Below are 22,374 nucleotides of genomic sequence, written 5' to 3' on the forward strand. Positions count from 1 at the left end.
CATGTTTGAGCGATGGTGTGATGTCGTGTGTGTGTGTGTGTCTGACAGATGCTGCCGTTCGGGAGCGGTGGCCGTCCACTGACGTGTGTGTCACTCAGGATGATAAGAGATATTTCGACAGCGAGACGGATGACATCAGTAATCTGGAGACCAGCGTGCTGGAGAGTCCCAATGATGTTCAGCTGTGGATCAAACTGGCCTTCAAATATCTCAACCAGAAAGACACGTGAGTGACATTACTCTGACATCATCTGTGTGCGATGATCTGTTGTGCGTCATCTGTTGTGTGTGTGTGTGTGTGTGTCTGTGTAGCTCAGTGTCAGAGTGTCTGGATGCGGCATTGAACACGCTGTCTCGAGCTCTGGAGGACAACCGCGAGGACGCTGAGGTGTGGTGTCATTATCTGAAGCTCTTCTCTCGACGAGGCAGCAGGGATGAGCTTCAGGAGATGTGCGAGATGGCCGTCGAGCATTCGCCGCATGATAACGTCTGGTGGACCGTGAGTTGACCTCCGCTCACGCGTGTGCGTTTGGGCCGCTCTAGAGGGCGACGTGCATTTCATCGCTTTTGTTCTTCTCTTTCAGTACATGAGCGTGGAGAGCGCTTTCGAAGGGAAAGATTACGTGTGCGCTCGTCTGATTTCTCATCTGCTGGAGATGTCACGTGACGGCGGGTCAGAGATAGGCTCGTTTCAGCTGTTCGAGACGCTGTCGTTCAGAGTTCAGCTCAGCGTGTTCACGGGTCGACCGCACAACGCTCTCAACATACTGAAGGTGTGAAGGCGCGGCTGACATTTGCTCTGCTTTTGTCTTGTGATCTGTTGTATGATTTGGACTCTTGCGTTTTAGAGCGCGCTGTATTCAGAGTCCAGACCGAGCGTGGCCGATGGCTTAACTGCGACGCACCGCTGTCTGATGTGGTTGTCGTATATCCACCTGACTGAATTCAGACGTCTGCCGTCGTGTCTGTACGATCCCGCCAACTCCAACCCTGCCCGGATAGTGTGTGCAGATGTGTTCCTCATTCCCTGGAGAGCGGCGTCAGGCTTTCACACTCCCGCTGACGTCATCATAAGTCTCTTTCAAGGTGAAACCTGTTTGCAGTAAATGGACACGTCTGTGTGATGTCAAAAAAGTTTAGCGTGTGGAGACGGTGAATGTGTGTTTTGTGTAGATGCTGTGATGAAGTGCACAGATGAGCGGTTATCGTCCAGCGAGCAGATTCAGACGTGTTTCTCTCTTCACTGGAATCTCATTCATCTCTACAGACAGCTGGACAGGTATGGAGAGAGTGCACACGTGTGTGTTGTGATGATGATTGTGTGCTTCAGTGACACGCGTGTGGTGTGGTGTTTTTTTCAGACGTCAGGAGGCTGTGGAGTTGTGTGAGCGTCTGTTAGCTGTGTGTCCACTCTACTGTCCTCTGCTGGACATCACCTCTGAACTTCACGTGTCTTCAGGATGTGCGGATAAAGCTATAGACCTGTGGACACGTGCTCTGTCTGACAGCCCGTGTGACGCTCACGTGTTTTATCAGCTCATTGTGTGTTTACATGCTCAGGTGAGAGTCATCTGAACTGTCAAGTGATGCTCCGCTGCTGTCATCACGCTCATCTCTGTGTGTGTGTGTGTGTGTGTGTGTGTGTGTGTGTGTGTGTGTGTGTGTGTGTGTGTACAGGAGAAACACAGCGTTATGGAGAAGCTTTTTGACAAGTTCACACGCTCTTTTTGTGAAGCTGTTCCTGATACGCTGACGTCTGTGGATGTGTTACGGTAACACACACACTCACACACAGTACACTAACAACCACATTTGGCTCTGTGAGGTGATCAAGCCGCAGTCTTCTCACACATTCTCTGTGGATCAATAATCGCAGTGACATGTTTACATGACATGAGAACTCCTCTTTGCTCCCGTTTACATGGAAGTGTGATTAGTCTGATTATTTGCTATAATACACAGCACAAACGATGATCTCAGGTACAGTAGGTGTGTGTTACTGGCTATTGTTTTAATATATATGCATCAAATGCAAAACACCGTATTTTACAATGGACGTATTTTATTTAGTCAATGATCCGTCATCTGACCGCTTCACATCACACACGTGAGAAAACTACACACAGAAGTGACACTCTCAAAATTTGTTGCATGAATGCACAAAATCAGGTCCAGCTTCATTATTTTTGAAAAAGTTATCACTAAACGAAGAACATCCTTCGCTAGAGCTGATTAAAAATGATTTCATGAGAAAAGTTGCCTTCGCAGGAATAGATCAGTAGCAGATATCAACACCTGCTTCAGGGTCTTTGTTGTACATTTGTGTTTTCTGAATCATGTGGATGTATGTGTTAGAATTATAACACACAGTGATTCATCTTTACTGTGTTTTCATGAAAACGTGCTATATCAAAGTGAGAGAGTGTAATATATAGTATGAAAACATCAGAATGTGCTGTGAGTGTGAACTGAATCTCTGCTGTGTATGTTAGTTTGTTCTTTTATCGCTCATCTTCACCCAGAATCTGCGCCCGCAGAAAATTCTGTAGATTTTAGAGCACGTACACACACACAGCGTGAACGCATGACTAGGATGTGCTGTTTGCTGTCACATTTTGAGTATGAACGGTTTGATATTTGAGACGTTTTAAAAGAAACTAACCGCAGAGGAGTTCAGAAAAGGTAATTTATCTGTCTTCAGACACAAAGGATCATTTCAAATCCGTTCCCAGCAAGAACGAGCGACAGGCGAATGCTCTTGTTAAATTTTATTTAAAGTTATCTTTACATTGTGTTGTGAACATGAGGAAAAGTGTCCTTAATTCTAGTACTCTTGAAAATAATGGTTTTTACTATGCATCGCAATGCCGATGTGAACTATTAGCTTACTAGATCGATGCATAAAAACAAATAATCCATTATTACGTCATATAGACGCCTTTACTGTTAGTAAACATTGTGACACGTTTTTGTGGGCGGAGCTTAGCTGGAGGCAGAACGATCCCACTGACCGCATTTCTAATGCTAGGTAGCACGTTTTGTTTGCTTGCTTTTTGACAATGACTAGAAAAAATCTGATTAAGTTTTAACATGTAAGGTCACTCACTGTCTAGGACCGCGATTGTTTTTGAAAAAGTTAACTTTAACGCCATGAACCTGGCTGACTTGTATGCGCTCACTCAATGGATCCAGGGACGAACTGACAGGATTATCTCCAGTTAAGTGGCCTGACATCTACACCTACCAGACAGAGAAACCAAGCATGTATAGTAAAGATAACCTGAGAGCGTATACGTCTATAGATGTCTGCGTGTGCTAACAGTGGCAACCGTTAGCAAATGCATTTACTTGAACACAAACCTGACACATAACATTCTCACTGTTCCCTCTCCCTTTATACTAATGCACTTGTGACAAGTAAAGAAAAATGACAAACACTTTCCTTAATGTTTAGTTTCTGACCGATAGTTGCTAGTTGTATAACTAACAAAGTTAGCGAACATACCCTATGAGTACAAAAGCTGATGCTAACTTGCGTGAAAAATAACATTGTTCCCCAGTTTATGATTTAGGCATACGTGAGATATTTTTAGACACTTACCCAAATCATAATCCACATCAACAAAAGACAGTAGTTTTATAATCTTAAGTGTTAAGAAGTGAAACGCAGTTTAATGTTTAATGATCGTTTCTGTTCAGTCCGCTAGTTTTATTGTGTTTAACTACAGCTGTCGTCAGTGTTTTTGTTTGACAATGGCAGGGGAATGTGTTAAAATATCAAATTGGAGACTGTATTCTGTGGATTGTGGCACTAAACAACACAAGATGATATTTTAAACTCCTTATGTAGCCAAATCTGTGCTGGTTTGTATTGGTCGCCTCCAGTTTTCCCTTTGTTTTGCCTCTAGCTAGTGCCGTGACGTAGGGCTGTGCCGATAAACGATATCATCGAATCGCGATAGAATGTATTTCAAAAACGATGACAAGCTATTGTCATTTTGACTCGATATGGATTAATCTTACAGTCTAACAGAACGCAGAAATAAACGCAACAACAGTCAGTCAGCGTGCAGCTTTTATCATGCGCGTCAATGTACAAAGTCCATTTCATACTGCACTTGGCAAAGAAAACTCAACATAAGGAGGAAAACATGACTGGAAGCGGAAACAAAGGTGAAACTAACCTCGAGTTGTCATCACGCGGTTTATCAAGTGTTTAATTTTTTTTGCAATCGCCGGTTAAACAAAACAAACTTGAGGCACAATTGCAAGCGAGTTACTTCGAAACTCAAGCACAAACGTTTTTATATCCATCGTTAACATATCTGCTAACATGAGCTGGTGCTTATGAAACAAACCAGCGCTGCCCTGTACAGATTAGAGATGTAATGAAGTGAGTTTGTGTGCACATTAAAATATTGAACCTTGTATGTAAGATGCTTGCATGATTAAAGAAATGTACTACAAATCCCACTACTCGAGCAAGACGTTATTGCAGCGTTATGTATGTGCGCAGGTGCTGAGCCAATAGCGTTCGAATGTACACAGTAACAGAGCCCTTTCATTGGTTGAATGTACTGAATGAACACTCCCTTTACTTAACGAGTCAATTGAGTCAAAATGAGACTGAATGAACTGGTACATGTTGTTTATGGCCTAATATCCTCTGTGTTGCAACAGTGCATTAATTTAATTGAATTTTAACTGGTTAAAGGTTAACTTTTGTTAATAAACTGTATTTAAAATAGATTCTTTTAAATAGTTTTTTTATTAAATCTATATCGAAATACATATCGTTATCGATCAATATAGAAAAAAACTATTGAGTTTACTTTTTTGCCATATCGCCCAGCCCTACCTACCTACGTAAGCGTGACGTCGGCGAGAAAGGGGTCTATGTGCCAGTGGTTATCACATGCACACACAATTGAGCTTTGGCGTATGTATTACATGATATTGCAACAGCGTGTTATTTATACGCAATTGATGAGAATAGGTTACTCTTTCTCTCTGCCTCGTTCATATGAGTGTGCGTGTAAATAAAGCGCATTTTCATGTATTTTTAAAGTTGTTTAAGATGATCGACATGTTAAAGATGCCACGTTGCGTCTAAAAGCGTCTACTCACATTATCAAAGAAGCACACGCCACTGGAGCATATATTCAGGGCTTTGACAAGAAAGACGAGAAAGAAATGCAACAACCCTGTCTACACCGCACGCGAACAGCGCAATTCGACGTGACAACAGACTATAGAACCTATTATATAGACTACAGAAATTCCGATGCGGCGTGACAAATGCCTTGTTCTTAATGGTTTCAGTTGTCTTTTGTCGCATCCCGCATTTGTGATGATCGACAAACTGGTAATCATAGCGACACATTTTTCGGCTAAAGATTCGTTTTATCCTTCAGTTTAAACTAAACTGCTGATATGCGCTGTGTTGTGTTTATGCTTGGAAGGCTCCATCACACAGCTCTCTTTTACTGTGTTGCCATGTTTGTTATTAATAAGCACCTTTATGCTTGTCGTTTGGTCTTAGATCCAAAAGCCCCGGCACTTAGGTCTTAATAAATGGTCTGTTGCAGATTTTAAGAATTTTTGGTCTTATAAAATATATAAACAATTTGCATTTTAAGTTTTGCTTTTGTCTTGTCTTTATTTCCTTATTTTTTCTGTGACGATCTGTCAACCCTGTCACTTTAGCGAAGGGCTCTCGAGAGCGGCTAGCCCCATGTCATATGTGCAAAAGTGAGGACTTCTTTCACTGTTATTTTTACTTAGAGCGACCAAGCAACAAACATTCAACATATTGTGCAGCGCCTGGTTGTGGAAGAACACAGTCGCTTCCTTCGGATTCTGATATTAGGAATGCGTGGTTGAAGTTTGTTTTTAAGTACGTTCCTGCTCACGTGGGTGAAACATTGAGCATTTGTTCGTGTCATTTCACCATGGATTCCTTTGTGAACAAGGCGCTGGATTTACGGAGAGACTAAAATTAAAAAGCAGTGCTGTGCAGTCAATATTGGATCCGACAGGAATGTCGCAGCAATTTTATGTGAGTAAAAGATATTTGTACTATGCGTCACTATTGCTTTGTTAGAAATCGCTTGATATGTCCTGATAATGTGTAACCTAATGTTACGTGTCTAACCAAATTCACAGAAGGCTCCAACTAAGTTTACTACGCAAACTGCTACCCAATCATAGCAGTGGGCGTTTACTTCCAAGTCTTCAATGCACGCCCATTTAAACAGTGTGTTTGACGAGCCGGCCTCAAAACCCGTGTAGAAAATATCCCATTACTTTTGATTTTGATGTATTTGAATGTAAAAACCATGCAAACGTCATAAGTAGACCTCATGCTGCAGTATAAAACAATAAACAAGCCCAGTTCATCACACCTTTAAAGTGTAAGGGAGACAGACTTACTTGCGCAGTAATATTTAAAATTGATAATGCAATGCATCGGGATATCGAATCGTTGACATGATAACCGTAATCAAACTGAATCGTGAGACCAGTGACAATTCACACCCCTACTTCATATCAACTAAATTCATCATAAGAACCTATTAACACAAGCCCATTTTACTTTGATGTGTAACACTGTAAACAATCAAATATATACTTATTCCATACAAAATAACATTTTCTTTTAGTTCAAATGAATTCAGAGTTTCTGCTCTGGTGTATTCAAACAGTATCTATGTAACATAATTAATAACAAAGCTGCTCTGTAGGCTCTGCCTCTTTTTAAATGATTAGCAGAAGTCTTCTCTCACCTGCAGTTATGCATAGACAGGTAGCATTTTGAGACTATTTAAATACATTTACATTTGTTCACAAATGGAAACACATTGAAAACTATTCAGCGGAATTCCACAGATTCCTCAAAAAACTTTTGTGCGGAATGATCCAAAAAAAGTCTGAACATTCCATATGGCCCTGGTCATCTCACTGTGTTGTTGTTATATACTGCTGTAACTGTGTTGTGTTGTGATTTCAGTTATATTCTGAGAGTTCCCACTGAAGATTTACTGACGGCACCCACACTCAGACAACACACTGATGTCACACAGCAACTGCCATATCTGCATCTCATTCACTGGTATGGTCAACTACATCTCTGTTTGTCTCTCTGTCTGTCTGTCTGTCTGTCTGCGTGCGTGCGTGCGTGCGTGCGTCTGTCTGTCTGCCTCTCTCTGTGTGTGTGTGTGTGTGTGTGTGTGTGTGTGTGTGTGTGTGTGTGTGTGTGTGTGTGTGTGTGTGTGTGTGTGTGTGTGTGTGTGTGTGTGTGGTGTTTGTGGCTGTTGTGTGTTGTGTGTGTGTGTGTGTGTGTGTGTTGTGTGTCTGCCTCTCCGTGTGTGTGCCTTTTTTCTGGTATTGTAAATCGGACAGTTCATCACAAATACATAGACATATGCCCGGTTAACCGAAAATATATATCACTGATGTATGCACAATTTGTGAGTGAAGTACGGTAAAATGCTGCTGCATCCGAAAGCCAGAGGGCGCTCTCGTGCAGAAACTCCAAATACTCACGACCATAACGCAAGTAGTTCTAGGAAATGCGTAAGGACATGTTTTTATCACTGATCCTCAAGCCTCCTCAGGTATTTTCATGATAATAAAGTATATTTATAATGATCATGTTTGACGGGTGTTGCTTTTTTAAATGCACGTTATAAGCGACTCAAACTCGCACTGCTTTTAGATCGAGCAGCATTTCCTACTGATCCCAGAGCCGTACTTCACAGACAAGCGACGCATCAATAAAATAAGAATAGTTTCAGCAGGATTTAGTGGTAACCGTGGTTAACCGGGCACATGCCTAAATATACATGGATTAAAGTTCTCTGTCGCTACGACGGATTTCCGTTAATTGCAGAGTTCCAGCCTTTCCTTAATGTCTTACATTCACTTTTCATAATGTTGTTAACCCTTTGTAACGTACGATCACACCGGTGTAATTAGAACATTCAGCGCTTTGGCTGGCACTGAGCCAGAGACAGACTCAATCCTGTCACATATCACAACTGTGCAGTGCTTTCAACCACATAATGTTTCATTTAGCCTTCAGACATATACACGTGCCTACAAGCACAAAATACATTTAGAGATTGCATAATACACACTGATGTCTATGGAAGCGGCAATAACAATCTCAAATGTAATTTGACGGATGTGTTTTATTCAGATCAGACACAGTATCTGCAATTTAAGCAATTGTTAAGATCACTCAATTCTTCTACCAGTTCACCAGGCACTTACGTTTGTGTTTTTAAGAGAAGTGGATGAATTCACGTGATGTAAATCCGACAGATCTCAGACCACGGCAGAAACAAACATGGCAGCGCCTGCTTATAGCTCAACTAACGCGATCATTATAAAAGTGTTTAAACAACAAAACACATTCACATACACATATTTGACAATCGGAATGTCAGATATTTCATGACATAGTTAACAGTTTGTGAATTTTTTTGAGTAAAAAGAAAAATTATGTAAAAGCAATGCATCAGTCATACAGCTGCTGTGGCTCTGCGGTGTGTCACATGATAAGCAGTGCCGCGTCGCTATGGAAATGTTAAAGTGATAGGCTACCTTCTTAACGGTCGACTTGGAAAAGCTAGTCAAACACTGAAACTAGTCACTGTAGCTAGTCAAACACTGAAACGGGTGTCAGGTGTAGCCAAGCTTCAGGAATATGGTTTCACAGCCAAAAGGCAGAAAAAGTGAAAAGCACTCTGGAGACAAATACAAACAACATTTTTGGTCTTTTGTGGTTCTTTTATTTTGTTCTTTTTTCTGTTAATTATTAAGAGTTTCAGAAAACATTGTTTGGTCTTATAAGATAAATTAAAAAATGCACTGAAAAGTTATAGATGGTTGATTATTTGTCTCGGTAAGTATATTTTTTTCATAGATTAAAAATAGCTTTTAAAATACGCAAACTGTCAATACTATGTAAAGTGATTCAAAACACGGCTTTAAAACGCTATTGGTTAAAGGAATATGACTTGGCCTGAAAAAAATCAGTCAGAAGAAATTTTTTCACTTTAATCCATGCAATATAGGATGTATTATATTATATTACTTATTTGCCAAGTTTACATTTAATACAGCATATTGCCCAATTAAGCTTTTCTCATGTAAATATTTTGTGTTTTATATTTATATATCAAACAGTAACGGTGTCACGTTTTTGGAGGGTGAACTAAATGTGCTGCTTCTCCCTGCCTCTCACTGCACAGAGTAGACACTGAGAGAGGCGTTCTCTGCACCGGCAAAGCAAGATTCCCACTCGTGGGGCAGTACTGTTGGCATGTCCCACTGAATGAAAGAAAGGTTTATCCAAGAAGATGCTAAGTTTGTCTGTATGCGCCTCTACTGACCAGTAGTCACTAAAGAGGTCAGAAAAGTGGCTAAAACTAGTGAAAGAGTTGCTAACTTGGCAACACTGGCGAGACAAATTAGGAAGCTGCGAGAAGCTGCAGCCATGCTGAGGAGGATTTTTTGTGTGTTTGTGCACAATGGCAAAATGATATAGCGGTAACACTGAATTTACATTTATTCGTTTGGCAGACGCTTTTATCCAAAGCGACTTACAAGTTGGAGAGCATATAAACATTTTGACAACATGTTAAACAATACTGTTAGCTTACAAGGCCATGCTACTAGGAGGATTACAGCTGGAGTAAGCAAAGGAGAGAATGAACAACAAGGGTTTTTCTTTTTTTTTTTAGACACAAAACAGACTGTTATTGGTCAGTCAAATAAATGCGGAACAGGTGTGTTTTGTTCAGTTTTTTGAAAGTTGTGAAGGATGCTGCACTTCGAGTGGAGGCTGGCAGTTCATTCCACCACAGGGAAACCGAGTGAGTAAAGGTTTTTGCAAGCGATTTGGTGCCTTGCTGTGATGGAACAACCAGGCGTCGCTCATTTTCAGACTGAAGATGACAGGAGGGGATGTAGACCTGGAGCAGTGACTTACGGTAACGGGCCGAATATGCGGTTATCGTTCTGAAGGCCAGTGTCAGAGATTTAAACTTGATGCTGGTGGCAACTGGCAGCCAGTGAAGTGAAATCAGGAGGGGTGTTAAATGTGTTCTTTTCGGCTGATTGAAAACTAGACGTGCAGCTGCATTCTGGATCATTTGAAATGGCTTGACTGTATTGGTTGGAAGGCCAGCCAGTAGAGAATTGCTGTAGTCCAGTCTTGATATGACCAGAGCTTGGACTAGCAGCTGAGAGGCATGCTCCGACAGGAACAGCCTGATTTTCCTGATGTTGTAGAGCACATACCTGCAAGTTCGAGAGGTTGCTGCGATGTGAGAGGTGAATTTCAGCTGGTCGTCGAGCATCACCCCCAGGTTCCTTGCAGACTTGGTGGGTATTATAGTTGAGGATCTGAGCTGAATAGTAAGGTGGTGTTCAATTGATGGGTGGGCCGGTATAAACAGGAGTTCTTGAGTTGTAGGTGATGCTCTTTCATCCGAGAAGAGATGTCCAGAAGGCAGGCAGAGACATGGGCAGAGATGGTGGGGTCATCTGGCTGAAAAGAGAAATAAAGCTGCGTATCATCTGCATAAAAATGGTATGAGTACCCATGTGCCTTAATTATTGGACCCAGGGAGGTGGTATATATAGAAAAGAGGAGCGGAGCAAGAACTGAGCCCTGAAGAACTCCAGTTGTCAGCTGGTGAGATCTGGATGTCTCGCCAGGATACCTTAAAGGATCTGCCTGTGAGATAAGAGTCAAACCAGTTCAGTGCAGTTCCAGAGATGCCCAGTTTGGAGGGAGTGGACCGCAGGATCTGGTGGTTCACAGTGTCAAATGCAGAAGAGAGATCAAGCAGAATAAGGACAGATGACAAGGATTTACCCCTTGCCTGCCGTAGGTTTTCGACGACAGACAGGAGAGCGATCTCTGTAGAATGTCCTTTCTTGAAGCCGGATTGCTGACTGTCCAGAAGGTCGTGCTGTGAGAGATAGGCAGAGAGTTGGTTAAATACTACCCTTCCGAGGGCCTTGGAAAGGAAAGTCAGGAGTGAGATTGGTCTGTAGTTGCTGATCGCTGAGGGGTCAAGTGTTGGTTTCTTGAGTAAAGGTGTTACCAGGGCTTGTTTAAATGAGGTGGGGCCAGTGCCAGTGGTGATGGAGGTGTTTATAATGTGTGCGAGTTGAGGCAGTAGAGACGGAGAGATCACCTGTAGGAGGTGGGAAGGGATTGGGACAGGTAGTAGGCAGAGTGGAAAGGAGAATTTTGGAGACATCAGTCTCCGAGAGGGGAGAGAAAGAAGGGAGTTGAGGATAGCAAGAAGTAAGAGAGAGTTCAGGGATGTGTTGAGCAGAGAATTGGCTGCTGATGGTCTCCACTTTTTCAGTGAAGAAGTTGGCAAAGTCATCAGCAGTCAGCGAGGTATTGGTGGGAGGTGGAGGGGGATAGAGAAGTGAGGAGAAAGTTGAGAAAAGTTGACGCAGTTTGGATTTTGTTTTGAAAGTACTTGGTTTTGGCTGCAGATATATCAGTAGCGAAGGAGTTAAGATGTTTATACTTGGAGAGATCAGCAGGGTCTCTGGACTTGCGCCACTTCCTCTCCACAGCCCTTAGCTTGGTCCGATGGTAGCGAAGAGTCTCAGAAAGCCAGGGGCAAGAGGGTGTAGCACGTGCAGGCCTAGAGGTAAGAGGGCAGACTCTGTCAAGACATGATGTTAAGGTTGTACAGAGCTTATCAGTAGCTTCCTCGACGTTGAGAGATGAGTAAAGGGTTGTGTTGGGTAGGGAGGAAGACACCATGGATGAAAAGCAAGTGGGAGATAGGGAACAAAGATTACGACGGAAAGAAACAGGGGAGGTGAGATTACAGTACAGGGAATGTTACAGTGAACTTTATAAAGAAATGCATGGATTAAAGTTCTCCGTCGCTACGACGGATTTCCGTTAATTGCAGCGAGTCTACGACGGATTTCCGGCCGAGGATTTCCGAGTTCCAGCCTGTCCGTAATGTCTTAAATTCACTTTTCATAATGTTGTTAACCCTTTGACGCGTACGATCACACCAGTGTGATTAGAACAGTACGCGCTTTGGCTGGCACTGAGCCAGAGACAGACTCGGTCACATATCACAACTGTGCAGTGCTTTCAACCACATAATGTTTCATTTAGGCTTCAGACATATACACGTGCCTACAAGCACAAAATACATTTAGAGATTGCATAATACACACTGATGTCTATGGAAGCGGCAATAACAATCTCCTCAAATGTAGTTTGACGGATGTTTTATTCAGATCAGACACAGTATCTGCAATTTAAGCAATTGTTAAGATCACTCAATTCTTCTACCAGTTCACCAGACACTTACGTTTGTGTTTTTAAGAGAAGTGGATGAATTCACGTGATGTAAATCCGACAGATCTCAGACCACGGCAGAAACAAACATGGCGGCGCCCGTTTATAGCTCAACTAACGCGATCATTATAAAAGTGTTTAAATAACAAAACACATTCACATGCACATATTTGACAATCGGAATGTCAGATATTTCATGACATAGTTAACAGTTTGTGAATTTTTTTGAGTAAAAAAGAAAAATGATGTAAAAGCAATGCATCAGTCATACAGCTGCTGTGGCTCTGCGGTGTGTCACGTGATAAGCAGTGGCGCGTCGCCAAGGAAATGTTAAAGTGATAGGCTACCTTTCTTAACGGTCGCCTTGGACAAGCTAGTCAAACACTGTAACTAGTAATTGTAGCTAGTCAAACACTGTAACTAGTCACTGTAGCTAGTCAAACACTGAAACTAGTCACTGTAGCTAGTCAAACACTGAAACTGGTGTCAGGTGTAGCGAAGCTTCAGGAATATGGTTTCACAGCCAAAAGGCAGAAAAAGTGAAAAGCACTCTGGAGACACATACAAACAACATTTTTGGTCTTTAGTGGTCATTTTATTTTGTTCTTTTTTTCTGTTAATTATTAAGAGTTTCAGAAAACATTGTTTGGTCTTATAAGATAAATACAAAAATGCACTGAAAAGTTATAGATGGTTGATTATTTGTCTAGGTAAGTATAATTTTTTCATAGATTAAAAATAGCTTTTAAAATACGCAAACTGGCAATACTATGTAAAGTGGTTCAAAACATCTCCCTTTAAAATGCTATTGGTTAAAGGAATATGACTTGGCCTGAAAAAAAAATCAGTCAGAAGAATTCTTTTTCACTTTAATCCATGGAAATGGTCAGAGACATATCGAGGAGTAACTAGAATATTATTAGCGGTGCAGTTAGAAGAACAAGATTTAGCTGTTGTCCTCCTCTGTGGGTGGGAGGCGTGTTGGCCATGTGATGGTCAAACGAGGAGAGGAGAGCTAAGAAGTCTGCTGCTTGTGGTTTGTCTAGGTGGGTGTTGAAGTCGCCTAGCATTACCAGTGGAGTGCTGTCTTCAGGGATAGAGGACAGCAGCGTGTCAAGCTCTTCTAAGAAGTTTCCCAGTTGACCTGGGGGGCGGTAGATGACAACACAGTGTATTTTTGATGGATAAGTGATGGTGATTGCACGGTATTTCAATGAGGAGTTGCTGCTAGGATAAGTCAGAGGAGTGAATTTCCAGGTGTTGGAAACAAGCAAACCTGTTCCCCCTCCTCCCCCAGAAGGACAAAGAGTGTGGATGAAGTTGAGATTGTTGGAGAGGGCCGATGGAGTAGCAGTGTTCTCTTTACAGATCCATGTTTCAGTCAGTGCCAGAACATTGAGATTAGACTGACTGGCGAAGGCCGGGATGAAGTCTGCCTTGTTGACAGATGACTGGCATTTTCAGAAACCTACAGCCAGACAAGCAGACTGTGGAGTGCTAGTGCAGAGTGACCGAAGATGGTGCTGAGGCCTCCGATGTGTATGTTTGTGAGTGCGTCTACGGTGGACAGTCTGAATGTACTTTAAACACATGTTAGTAGCAAAAAACAAAACAACACAATAGACCGTAGGGAAGTAAGGGAAAGAAAAATTAATCAAAGCGTAATGTGGCTTGCCACTTAGATGGATGTGATGAATGGGGATGTGGAGAGTGTCAAAATAAAGTTACCTCATATCGATATTTTACCTGTGGCATCTATGCATTGATTACATTTCTAACGATACGATGCATCGATCCATATCAATGTATTCTTACACCCCTACTCTCTCTGTCTGTCTGTCTGTATTTGTGTGTGTCTGTGTGTGTCCTCTAGACTCTGTCTTACTGTGAAGGAAGTTCTTGGCAGTCTGTTTCTATGTGTTTGTTTAATTCTGTGTCTGTGTTTGAACGCAGTTTCTGGCAGTCAGTGTATAGCGGTGTGAGAGAGGCCATTGATGCATTTGAAAAAGCTTTGGGGAGTGTGACACAACTGGACATCATACACAAACTCTGGCTGGAGTAAGTATTAGACACACACACACACACACACACGTATATGCGGTGTACAAGGACTCACCATAGACATAATGATTTTTATACTGTACAAACTGTACTGTATATATTCTATTCCATAACCCTACCCCTAAACATAACCATCATAGAAAACTTGGCATTTTTTAATGAACAAATTTTTAAGTGATTTGGTTTGAGGACACAGGAAGTGTCCCCGTAAACCATGTTTATGCTGTTATACACGTCACTATACATGTAAACCATATATACAAGAACACAAACACACATCACTAACATTACAAATGCTCTCAGTCATTATGACAGAAAAAAAAGCATAAGAATCATTTACACTGGAGTGAGAACACACAATTCAGAAGTATCTCTCTCACTGTGCGTGCGGACATGTTTTTATATCCCGGTGGGGACCTAAATCTGAATGCACACCAACACATGGGGACTCGTGTCACCGTGGGGACCAAAATTGAGGTCCCCATGGGCAAAAAAGCTTATAAATTGTACAGAATAATATTTTTTTAAAATCTAAAAATGCAAAAAGTTTTCTACGATCTTTAGGTTTAGGGGTAGGGGATAAAATATACAGTTTGTACAGTATAAAAAACATTACGCCTATGGACTGTCCCTATGGAGATAGTAAACCAGACGTGTGTGTATGTGTTCAGTTATGTAAGGTTAAGCAGCAGCAGTAAGGTGTTAGGACAGCAGCCCAGTGTTCGTGAGATGAAGATGTTTACAGGTCTGGTACACAGATGTCTGGAGACGGTGCCGAGCAGACTCACATTACCCTTCAATTCATCACTCTACTGGAGCTGCTACAGCTTTCATAACAAGGTACAGCATCATTAGCATCATCATCATTCTTAGCATCATCATTTGCATCATTATTATTAGCATAATCATCATTAGCATCACATTATTAGCATCATCGTTCGCATCATCATTATTAGCATAATTGTTAGCATCATCATTATCATTATTAGCTAAAAAAATTTGCATCTTCATCGTTAGCATCATTATTAGTAGGGATGTGCAATATGAAAGATAAAAGCGATAGCGTGCTAAATAATGCGATATACGATACAAAGTGTATTCCTAAAACAACTTCAGCAGTCACTCAACGAGCAGATTAAATAAACAAAACAAGCTAAATTGCTGGCATTAGGTAACAGTCTAGGCAACGAGAAACAAGGTAAACAAGGTATTGAGCTGACTCACACACTCCTCCAGTCTTATGCTGACTAATCGCTTCTCTTGTCAGTCATGTGCATGTGTTTGTATACGTGTCTCCTGGAATTAAAGCGCTTGAGCTGCAGGATTGATTTGAGGCCATCATCAGTACAGACGCACTCCTCATGTCATCATTTACATTTAGTCATTTAGCAGACCCTTATATCCAAAGCGACTTACAGAGAGTTCAGGGAGCAATAAGCGATATGTCATACAGGAGCAATAATACAATAGGTGCTAATACAAAGTTACTAGTTTCAACAAAAGCCAGACCAATACCTGTTGAGAGAAAGAGAGAGGGTTAGTGTTTTTTCTGTCAAGTGTTCACAGAAGAGATTGGTGTGAAGTAGTTTATTGAATGTTGTGAGAGATGTGGTTGACCGGACTGAGTTAGGAAGAGTGTTCCACCAGGAAGGAGTTGTGAAGGAGAATGAGGGGGAAAGCGATTTACTGCCCTTATGAGAAGGCAATACAAGACGCCGCTGGTTTGCTGAACGCAGGGTTCTTGATGGGGTGTAGGAGGGTGTGAAAGTATGCCGGTGCAGATCCAGTGATAGTCCTGTAGGCAAGCATTAGTGATTTGAATCTGATACGGGCTTCAACCGGTAGCCAGTGGAGAGAGATGAAAAGGGCGGTCACATGAGCCCTTTTGGGCTGTTGAAAGACATGGCATCCTGCTGCATTCTGAACCAGCTGGAGTGGTTTGATAGCCTTTGCAGGAAGACTGGCAAGGAGAGCATTGCAGTAGTCCAACCTTCATTAAACAACTTCACATTCAGAGCAGTGGTGTTATACATATCATGTTCTGACTCGTGAGCGTATACGTGACAAGCATCTATCTGATATACCCACCCGCCGAAGCCTCTGCGAGACCACTAAAAATCTCTGACATCATGTCCAGCACATCTGACGCTCAGTCAGATTGGCATCAGGAGAATTTGGAGGCCAGGATAACACCTTGAACTCTTCATCGTGTTCCTCAAAACATACCCGAGTCACGTGTGCAGCATGTTCTGTTGAGAGAGCTCACTGGCATCAGTCAACATCATGACATAAATGGGTGTAGCTGCTCTGCAACAATCTTCAGGTCACGTGAACGGCTGGTCCCAGCAGAGCGTTCTCATCCCACAGCGCATCCTGCTGTCAACACTTCAGCATGTAACCACACAACACAACCATGTACAAGAAAACTGACGTCATTGGACCAGACAAGCTTCTTTCATTTGCTGTAAGGTCAAGTACAGATGCTCATTCTTTCTCATAAGCATCATTAAAATGAGGCAGTCGATGTTCTGCTGGGACACTCATCACTGCCCTCTTGAGTGCTGCTTTGACGTTTGTCTCTCCTCACATCACTACTGATGATCAGTCCTTACCAGTTCTTGTCAGAGTTGCACAGATGTTTATTCCTGCCCGTCTCTCCCTCACCGCTGATTGTGTCCTTATCATCAGATCAGTGATGTTCACTGTCGTTGATTTGATAAATGCAAACTTTACCGTGTTGTGTAAGCTGTTGTTATGTGTTTGTTTTAATTACAGGTCATATCCTTCTATTTGGATTGTTTTCCTCAATCCCAGCATTCTCTCGTCCTGGAAAGACTTCAGTATATCATGCCAAACAATACAGAGCTAGCCGTACGGTATGTACACTTAACTCAACTTATATTTATATAGTGCTTTTGACTATTTTCTTCTTGCAAAGCAGCTGTACATGAAACATATTGACACATACACACAGAGAAGATAAAAGGGATAAAAGAGAAACACAGGTAATATATTATGCAGACTATAAATTCCTAAATGGGGTGGTTATAATTCACGGAAAATGTTACATTTAAAAATAATATTAACAAGTACAAAACTCTAAAGCTGATGTCAGCAGTCCCCTGGCGAGCAAAATGAGTGCAGAGTGCAAACAGTGGTGAGAAACCCAAAACTTCAGTGGAGAAAAAAAACCTTGTGAGAACCCAGACCCCAGTTCTCCTCTGACACTACTTCTGCATCTCTACAAGCTCCACAGGGCTTGCACTACTAGGCTAAATAAACAAAAAAAAGGAAATAAAAGAAGTAGATGATAGATTTAATATTAGCATAAAGGAGTCATTAAGACATCAATTTTAACCAGAGCTTTTGTTATATAAGTGGGAATTGTATTCAAGCAAACATCTTGTAAGTGTCAGAACTGAAAACGCCCTTGTTACTGAGATTACATCTGTTGTTGACACCAGGCCTAGTGAACGGCAGGTCCTGGAATGCACCTGTCATTGATAGGTTGAACACGCCTCCACAGAAAAATATCAACGACTACTTCTCTAGCCCCGCCCACTGGTTCACGCATGACAGTACTGAAGCAACACAAGTTGCGCGGAACCAGATAGAGCGAGCGAGCAAGCAATAAACATGCTGTTAAAGATCGCATGTTTCGATGATCGATGGTTGTGGAAGAACACAGTTGCTGCATAACCTTCCTTCAGATTCCCACATTAGTAATGCGTGGTTGAAGTCTATTTTTAAAGACGTTCCAGCTCACGTGGGGAAAACATTACCGTGGATTCCTTTGTGAACAAGGCACAGGTTGACGTTGGATTTGCGGAGAGACTAAAATTAAAAAGCAGTGCTGTGCCGTCAATATATGGCGCAGCAATCTTATGTGAGTACAACATATTTGTACTATGCATCACTATTACTCTGTTAGCGATCGCTTGATATGCCCTGAGCCCTATCCGCACGGGATTAGTGTTACCTGGGGACCTCTAGTCATTTGTAATACTTTCAGAGGTTGACTGTGATCTTAATCCTGTGCGAATCGGCCATGTCTGGAATTTGTAAAGTAAAAATTCTATCACAAATTACTAACCATATCTTAACACTGAGGTCCTGTGATAATATTTGTCCCGTGCGAATCGGCATCTCTGTGATTTGGCGGGCTCACATCATTTTTCAAGGTTTTATCCACCGTTTGCAAATAACGGAGGCTTTTTTGAAGTGTTTTGGTATTGTTTCTGGTGCTGGGTCATATCCATAAGTTATCTGCCAACCCTGTTGTTTTGGCCGGCAGTCTCTTGTTTGTCCAATATCATGGAAACTCTCGTAACATTTGATACATGCGATCGTGGTGATCTTCTGTCTGGTTCATGATCACGGGTCTCAAATGCTGACAGGTACGGTCATATATCATTAAACACTATACAACTATAGGCAATACAAACTATACGCAAAGCCTTTGAGAAATCACAGGCTTCATTTATCCCATGCGAATGCGCCACATGAAAGAGGAGTCACATGTGGAGAGGTCATTTATAAATCACACGAGGTCTCCAGATAATACTAATCCCGTGCTAGAAGGGCGAATGTGTAACCTAACGTTACGTGTCAAACCAAATTCACAGAAGGCTCCAACTAAGTTTACTACGCAAACTGCTATCCAATCATAGCAGTGGGCGTTTACTTCCAAGTCTTCAATGTGGCACGCCCATTAAAACCCAGCGTTTGTAGAGCCGGCCTCAAAAACCCGGGTAGAAAATAGCCTGTTACTTTTGATTTTGATGCTTTTGAATGTAAAAACCACACGAACGTCATAAGTAGACCTCATACTACAGTATAAAACAATAAACAAGCCCAGTTCATCACACCTTTAATATTCTAATAGCTAATTGCAGTTGGAATTTTGTTGTGTAGTGGGGACATGTCAGGTCGCCGCCTCCCTCTTTCAGCTCCACCATCTGGACTGGTTATGGACCTCTCGGAACAGCGAGAAAAGACAACTGAGAGCAGAATACCGTTCTACCCTTTGATCAGTTTGTTATAGGAAGTGTTTTTGGTTCCGGTTTATCTGACTAATGCAGCCTAAACCCTCAGAGGATTTATATTATGGAAGTGTAGTGTATGCAAGATTAAAAAGATGCGTCTTTAGTCTAGATTTAAACTGACAGAGTGTGTCTTACTCCCGGACAGTGCAGGGAAGACTATTCCAAAGTTTAGGCGCTAGATAGGAAAAGGATCTACCACCTGCACTTGATTTTGAAATTCTAGGTATTACCAACTGACAGGACGCCTGAGAGCGTAATGCACGTGAAGGACTGTAATACATGAGGAGTTCACTCAAGTACTGAGGAGCTAAACCATGTAGGGCTTTATAGCTAATAAGCAAGATTTTAAAGTTAACGCGATGCTTTATAGGTAACCAGTGCAAGGTTGACAGAACCGGGCTAATATGTTCATACATTTTTGTATGTGTAAGAACTCGAGCTACTGTGTTTTGAACTAGCTGGAGTTTTTGTAATAAACCAACCACCTAACAGTGAATTACAGTAATCTAGTCTTGATGTCATGAATGCATGAATTACATGAGTGGTTTCATCCGTCTCTCGCTCTCTATCTCTCTCTCGCTCTCTCTCTCACTCTCTATCTCTCTCGCTCTCTATCTCTTTCGCTCTCTATCTCTCTCTTGCTCTCTCTCTCGCTCTCTATCTCTCTCGCTCTCTATCTCTCTCTTGCTCTCTCTCTCGCTCTCTATCTCTCTCTTGCTCTCTCTCTCGCTCTCTATCTTTCTCTCGCTCTCTATCTCTCTCGCTCTCTATCTCTCTCGCTCTCTATCTCTCTCGCTCTCTATCGCTCTCTATCTCTCTCTCGCTCTCTATCTCGCTCACCCTAACTGGTGGTGTTCGGCAGCTGTTTTCATAGTTTCATCTTATCGTGTAGGTCACTGCAGCAGGAATGGCAGGATGGAAACGTCGAACATTTGAAGTTACAGAGCAGAATGTTGTGCAGTAGCACTGCCACTTGTCTGGCCGTATGGAGAATGTAAGTTAATCATCTTCACACACACACACACACACGTTTAGTTTCAGAAGAGTTAAATATCTTACAAAAAAGTTCTTGTCAACTTAAACAATACAGTATTGAATCATTTAAAGGTACAGTGTTTTTTGCATTTCCTGAGGTTTGGGAAGGACAGCGACGATAAATTCTATATGTGAGGGTGTAGCTGTACAGACAAGGATCAGATCTGTGAATGTTCTTCAGCATGCATCACAGTTAGAAGTGTAGTGTTCAATATAAGTGAATGAGAGATGTGGGTTTATTGATGTACATGTGTTTCTTGGCAGAGCAATCGCTGTTGAGAAGGAGCAGAAGAACCGAGCAGAGGTGAGTGAGAGGTCAAAGGTCAGGCCCGGGTGTCACCAACAGACGCGTTGACTTTCAGCTCTTTGCTTGTTTTTTCTGCAGGCTATGATCAGTGAATGATGTTAGGGGCTGTGTGTGCGTGCGTGCGTGTGTTGAGTTTGGATGGGATTGGTGTGTGATGATGACGGTGTGTTTGTGTGCAGGTCCAGCGTCTGTATCAGTCAGCACTACAGAATCTGCCCCTGTCTGCTGCGCTGTGGACGGATGTAAATACACACACACACACACACAGTTGTGTTACTCTGAGATGTGTGATTCAGACTGACCGCGCCTTGTCTCTCCAGTGTTTGCTGTTTGAGGCGGCTGAAGGAGGTAAAACTGACACGCTGAGAAAAATCATTGACAAGTGCCAAGAGGTGGGAGTGAGTCTGAATGAGCCACTGGGGTTAGAGCCCAGCCAAACGCAGTGACATCATCGTGGTCATAGTCGTCATGACATCATAGGGCCACAGACACTCGCGTGTCTCAGGTTAGACTCATCTGACTCAGTGTTTAGAGCGGTGAAGACACTCTTTTATCATCACGTACGTAAGTATGAATCTGCTGAATGATGATACACACTTATCACTTTCCTTTGTACACTAACACTTTTAATTTGACTTTTATTGTCTCTTGAACGTTGCATCGTACTTGATGGACTGTGACTGTTTTTAAGGTGGCTTCCTTCGATAAGTACTTTTTCTCATGGTGTCTCGTCAAGGAAGACTTGACTCCGCTTGAGAGTTTAAGGGCTCGGCACAAACCAGTTTCCTTCTTTTTTTTTATATATATATATATATATATATACACATCTCTAAAGATTTTTTGTTTGTTTTTTCAATCGTGGATTGACTGGCGTGTATTGTGTGCATGTGTTGATGGAGACTACACACGCTGGACTGCACCAACACATCATTAAATTTCTCATGTCAAACTTGTTTATCTTCATGAGTTTCAGTATCCACACGTGTGTGTGTGTGTGTGTGTGTGTGTGTGTGTGTGTACGTGTGTGTATATATATGTATGTACTCTACGTATATATTTACACACACACTCGCACACTGATGAACATATTCTACAGCAATGGTCATCTGTTCTTCTTTTCCATTTATAAGTGAACAATATTTCTATTAAATTATTTTGTACAGAACAACAGTGTGTTTATTGTGTAGTGAGTGACTCATTTTCTGTGTGGGAAAACATCCTCCTGTATGATAGAACTCGAGTGCAAAAATGGATCCTATTCCTCAAGAGTTTCAAGTGTATATATGTGTATATCCACCAACTTAAAGAATGACTTTCTTTCTTAATAGCGAAACGTTGAAGTTTATTTTGTGTTAAAGTACAGAATTTCTCATGACAGCACATTAATGTTAAAACAGATTTAGATCAACAAATACTGAAGACCGTACGATTGGTTTGCTACTGCAGTTATTCATATCTGTCATGAATGTTTCTTCACAATGTTTTTTATTTAACCAGGAAAGCCTCTCTGAGTTTAAACATCTCTGGCCAAGATGAGCAGCGGTACAATCAGTTTCGAACACAAAATT

The 22,374-nt window shown here is 41.9% G+C and overlaps 1 protein-coding gene across 3 annotated transcripts in view; it reads left to right on the forward strand.

The window, feature by feature from the left end:
* Positions 1–21,966, forward strand: part of LOC130551552 (zinc finger C3H1 domain-containing protein) — a 48,681-nt gene extending 26,715 nt beyond the window's left edge. For all 3 annotated transcript variants that reach the window (XM_057329244.1, XM_057329242.1, XM_057329243.1), the window contains exons 21-35: positions 49–226; positions 313–499; positions 585–773; positions 849–1,086; positions 1,174–1,279; positions 1,362–1,560; positions 1,678–1,772; positions 7,010–7,111; positions 14,312–14,416; positions 15,091–15,259; positions 17,195–17,295; positions 20,357–20,458; positions 20,764–20,803; positions 20,986–21,048; positions 21,127–21,966. In XM_057329244.1, coding sequence (XP_057185227.1) covers positions 49–226; positions 313–499; positions 585–773; positions 849–1,086; positions 1,174–1,279; positions 1,362–1,560; positions 1,678–1,772; positions 7,010–7,111; positions 14,312–14,416; positions 15,091–15,259; positions 17,195–17,295; positions 20,357–20,458; positions 20,764–20,803; positions 20,986–21,048; positions 21,127–21,252 — 2,000 coding nt within the window. In that variant the 3' untranslated portion in view covers positions 21,253–21,966. The remainder of the gene's footprint in view (positions 1–48; positions 227–312; positions 500–584; positions 774–848; positions 1,087–1,173; positions 1,280–1,361; positions 1,561–1,677; positions 1,773–7,009; positions 7,112–14,311; positions 14,417–15,090; positions 15,260–17,194; positions 17,296–20,356; positions 20,459–20,763; positions 20,804–20,985; positions 21,049–21,126) is intronic.
* The last annotated feature ends 408 nt before the right edge of the window (positions 21,967–22,374 follow it).

This window comes from Triplophysa rosa, linkage group LG3 (assembly GCF_024868665.1).
Source record: "Triplophysa rosa linkage group LG3, Trosa_1v2, whole genome shotgun sequence".
Taxonomy (NCBI): domain Eukaryota; kingdom Metazoa; phylum Chordata; class Actinopteri; order Cypriniformes; family Nemacheilidae; genus Triplophysa; species Triplophysa rosa.